The sequence below is a fragment of the Bison bison genome, unplaced genomic scaffold, assembly GCF_000754665.1.
Source record: "Bison bison bison isolate TAMUID 2011002044 unplaced genomic scaffold, Bison_UMD1.0 scf7180017864032, whole genome shotgun sequence".
NCBI lineage: Eukaryota > Metazoa > Chordata > Mammalia > Artiodactyla > Bovidae > Bison > Bison bison.
Window position 1 is genome coordinate 3,870,415 of NW_011494604.1, and position 4,845 is coordinate 3,875,259.

Below are 4,845 nucleotides of genomic sequence, written 5' to 3' on the forward strand. Positions count from 1 at the left end.
GTTGGTCATAACTTTCCTTCCCAGGAGTAAGCGTCTTTTAATTTCATGGCTGCAGTCACCATCTGCAGTGATTTTAGAGCCCAAAAAAATAAGGTCTGACACTGTTTCCACTGTTTCCCCATCTATTTCCCATGAAGTGATGGGACCGGATGCCATGATCTTCGTTTTCTGAATGTTGAGCTTTAAGCCAGCTTTTTCACTCTCCACTTTTACTTTCATCAAGAGGCTTTTTAGTTCCTCTTCACTTTCTGCCATAAGGGTGGTGTCATCTGCATATCTGAGGTTATTGATATCTCTCCCGGCAATCTTGATTCCAGCTTGTGCTTCTTCCAGCCCAGCGTTTCTCATGATGTACTCTGTCTATAAGTTAAATAAGCAGGGTGACAATATACAGCCTTGACATACTCCTTTTCCTATTTGGAACCAGTCTGTTGTTCCATGTCCAGTTCTAACTGTTGCTTCCTGACCTGCATACAGGTTTCTTAAGAGGCAGGTCAGGTGGTCTAGTAGTCCCATCTCCTGAAGAATTTTCCACAAATCCCGCCATTAAGAAATACAAAATTTAGAGAGCTGAACTCCATGCACACCTAAATTTATATTAATAGAAATGAAAAGTCACAGTGAAAAGTATCAGTAGAAAGAAACAAGGGTGGACCCTCATTTTAGAGGAAAAAGGCTATTTTCCCCCCTGCATGGAACTCATTCAGTTCATTCAGAGCAGTGTTTAAGAAATTTTGCCCTTAAGTCATAGAAATAACCTACTTCAAATAACATATATTTACATTAAGAAAACTCAAAACTTATTTCCAGATTTCTTTAAATCATACCCTCTCTTAAAGACATTTAATTTAATTAAAATTTTAAAATCTCTTTATATAGCTCAGTACCAAACTTGTCATATTGTACTTAGAACTACAAATTTTCATTTCCAAATTACAGATAAATAGTAACATGTTGTATACTTCCTGGAAACTTTTTCTAAAAATAATCATTTGGGGAGGAGGCTAAATGGCTGAAAGAACAAGATGCTGGCGAGAAGGAACAAACATTAGTCAAGCATGTCATCTGCATGCAGTAGGGGGACTCCGTTCTTTGAGTCCCTGCTTATCGGAAAGCTTATTTCCCAAGTGTGGCTTAAGACTATGACAGCAAACACTTTTTTGCACTCTGGAATGTCCTTTTGTAGGCCTGAGAACCTTGTGCCCTTGAAGCACTGTTTCTCTCTTTAAATGGACAGCACTTTCCAGGCAACAGGATTATGGCCCTCTTGCTCTGGGCTGTTGCCTGTGCCTAACACAGTGCCCGACATGACTCAGATGTGTTGTGAACATGAACTGAATTCAGGGAAACGGCATTGCTGCTCTGGAGGAATACCGTGGAGTTCTTAGGATCCCAGCTGGTAGAGAAAAGTTGTCCTGCTGTTACATCTACACCCTTAATCTTGAGAACTCACTTGCAGCCCTGTTGGGAAGAATTCTGATGTTGGTTTGTTATTCACAGAAGCTACGGCTGAAAACTGAAGAAGAGAACCGGATTCATGCCGAGATCGAACTGTTCCTTAGAAAGGAGCAGCAGGTGGGTCCCCAAACCTTTCTTATCCTCTGAAGTGTTTGTTTCCCACTTATAAAATGCCAAGGACAGCAAAACAATTTTTTTTAAGGAAAGAAAAATCGACCGTAATCGTACCAGCCTAATAAAAGAGCTATATAGCCCATGTTTTCTGTATAAGTTATCCATCTGGATAAATGTTTTATAAAGCTGTAATTTGGGTACAGGTAAAATTTTGTCATTTAGTATTATAAAAGGCACTATTTTCTTGTTCTTATATTGCCTCATAGTCATAATTTTAAATTTCCTGATTTTTTTAAAATTATAAAAGTAACATTCTTAGTTGTGTGAAGATTTTTAAAAAATTGCCTGTTGTTTTTTCACCCATATTTTTCATTTTATCATAGTCTCCTTGTAAAATAATTAATTTTAAATGGTTTTATAATGTTCCACAGAGTAGTTATTCTATAATTTATTTGTTACTCTTTGTTCTGGATATTTAGGTTAGTTCCAAAGTTTCGTTACTGTAAATAATGCAGTAATGAAAGGTTGGCCCAAATGACTGTTTTCTTCACCGCAATTATTTGCTAAAAGTAAATCTCAAACCTGAGATTATTATTTGAGAGACTGGTATTTTGTGACTTTTGATAAATATTGCTAGTAGTCTCTGTTTTACACTGACATCAGCAAGGGACACAGGTACTAATTTGAAGGTATCCTCAATGGAACTAACTGCTTTAGATATTTTTTTTTAAGTCTGCTAGTTTAATGAGTTGTTTTATTTTGCCTTTTTTTTTTTTGCTTACTAATGGAATTGACCATTTTTTCCACATATTTATTTACTCACTTTATTTCTTATTGTGTGAATTATGAAATTATTCATATAATTATATAAATTACGTGACTGAAATGGTTTGAATTAGTATTTCCAATACTAGTAACAAAACAAGCTGGATGGAAAGAACCTTTCACAATGTCTCTGTTGGCTGAATAAGGAAAAAAATTTCCAACTTACCCATGACATAGCCTACCTTTGAGAAAGCTGATGAAGTTTTAGTAAATAATTCCAAATTTGTGGTTAAAGAAGATGATTTCTAGATGCTGTCTCACAGGGCTTTACTGAAAAACATCACTAGGCTATTAGAACCTGCACCCCTGCAATTTCAGGATTATGAGTCATGTTACCTACCTCAAATGTAAGATATAGAGCAAGTATTTGATAACAGTCAGATGAATTGGTGGATAAATGGATGTTGGATGGATAAAGTTAGTGTTACCCAGATCTTCAGCCCAATAACATAAGCAATACATAGATACTTTTTAATGAAAAATTTGAAACAGTACAGAAATGTATAGATTTTTAAAAGTGAAAGCTCTCTTAATTACTCCCATTTTCAAGTATTTCTTCCATATCTTTTTCTTTTCATGTATGTTCTTGTGTATATACCTAAATGCTTACTTGTTTTTAGTATTTATTTATTTATATTTGTTTTGACACAAATTGGATATGTATATATTTTATACATATATATAGTATATATATATCATAGTATATATTTTTTACAGACCCAGTTTTTTTTTAATTTGCATTGTCTTTAATTTTTTCTAAAGCAGTATATTTGGTGTATAATATGCCAAAGAGGGGATATACCAAGGTTTAGGTAACCATCTTTCTCTCAGTGGACATGCCTCTAAGTGCAGGCTATATGGAAAGGCTATTCATTTTTGTATATTGTTCTAGATTCCTTATGTCCCCTTATATTAGTTTTTAATGGTTTTCAAGTTGGTTCATTTGGATTTTCTAGGTAGAAAATCTTGCTGTTGTCCAGTTGCTAAGTCGTATCTGACTCTGCAACCCCCTGGACTGCAGCACGCCAGACTTTCCTTCCTGCCCTTCACCATCTCCCTGAGTTTGCTCAAACTCATATCCTTTGAGTCAATGATGCCATCCAACCATCTCATCCTCTGTCACCCCCTTCTATTGACGGTAAATAATAGCAGTTTCCTATTTCCCCTCTCATTATTTATACATCCGTTTCCATTTTGTGGCTTATTGTATACATAGAATGGCAAGTGTAATGTTTAGTAGTATTACTAAAGTAATACTGTGGCACTGTTTCTCTACTGTTGGTTTTAATGGTGTTTCAGTCAGTATTACACATGAATTCATTCATGGTCATGACGAGTTTCTCATGTGCGAGTTAGGGTTCCTTGGGAGAAAATAGGACCCTGCAACTTGGAATGGGAATTCCTGGTTTGTAATTTACATTCTTGAAACCCCACGTCACCATAAGCCTCTCTTGCTGGTGGAAGTCGCCTGCCCTCCTATGTCTGAGGAGATTAGTCTTATTTTCCCTGAAAGCCCTGTGATAATAACTGCATCTGAGGCAGATGCTTTGAAAAGGGATGCTAGCTCTCAAGACCTAGTGCAATCACCCCTTTTGTCCGTGGTTCCATCACTAGAGTCAAATCTCAGAGGGTTCCAGGCTCGTATATAACTCGGATGACTATAACTTAGAAGGACATAACTTACATTCTAAAAGAATTACAAGACTTTACTGATATATATTGGCATAAGCCCTGGAGACAGGTATGAGAATGGATTCTAAGGTTGTTGGGCCAAGGAAGGTAGAATAGAACACTGGATTAGGTCGAGTTCATTGATGTGGACCTGTTTACTAGAGAGTCTGGGTTTAATGTGTTAGCTTGTGCAGCTGGAGGTGACTCTTAACAGTTTGCTTGATTGGTTAGTTAAAACCTGGACTCATTTAATTAAGTGGAGATGTCAGTGCTTCTTTGCTATAATGGAGGAGAGAATTCAAAAGACTTAGGGAGATAGGAATACAATGTGAATTTATCATGTGTGGTCTAACACCGACTCAAACACCCACCTCTAACAAGTTTCTGTGAGACACTCCTTCCTAGAAGACAGTTCTTTACTAATGCATCCAGTTCAGTTCAGTTCAGTCACTCAGTCGTGTCTGACTCTCTGTGACCCATGGACCGCAGCATGCCAGGCCTCCCTATCCATCACCAACTCCTGGAGTTTACCCAAACTCATGTCCATTGAGTCAGTGATGCCATCCAACCATCTCATCCTCTGTCATCCCCTTCTCCTCCTGCCTTCAATCTTTCCCGGCATCAAGGTCTGTTCAAATAAGTCAGCTCTTCGCATCAGGTGGCCAAAGTATTGGAGTTTCAGCTTCACATCAGTCCTTCCTATGAACACCTAGGACTGATCTCCTTTAGGACTGGACTGGTTGAATCTCCTTGCAGTCCAAGGGACTCTCAAGAGTC

At 37.5% G+C, this 4,845-nt stretch overlaps 1 protein-coding gene across 5 annotated transcripts in view; it reads left to right on the plus strand.

Moving 5' to 3' along the window:
* IQCG (IQ motif containing G) overlaps positions 1-4,845 on the plus strand; it is a 54,308-nt gene that overhangs the window by 39,311 nt on the left and 10,152 nt on the right. For all 5 annotated transcript variants that reach the window (XM_010834301.1, XM_010834305.1, XM_010834302.1 and 2 more), the window contains one exon: positions 1,501-1,575. In XM_010834301.1, coding sequence (XP_010832603.1) covers positions 1,501-1,575 — 75 coding nt within the window. The remainder of the gene's footprint in view (positions 1-1,500; positions 1,576-4,845) is intronic.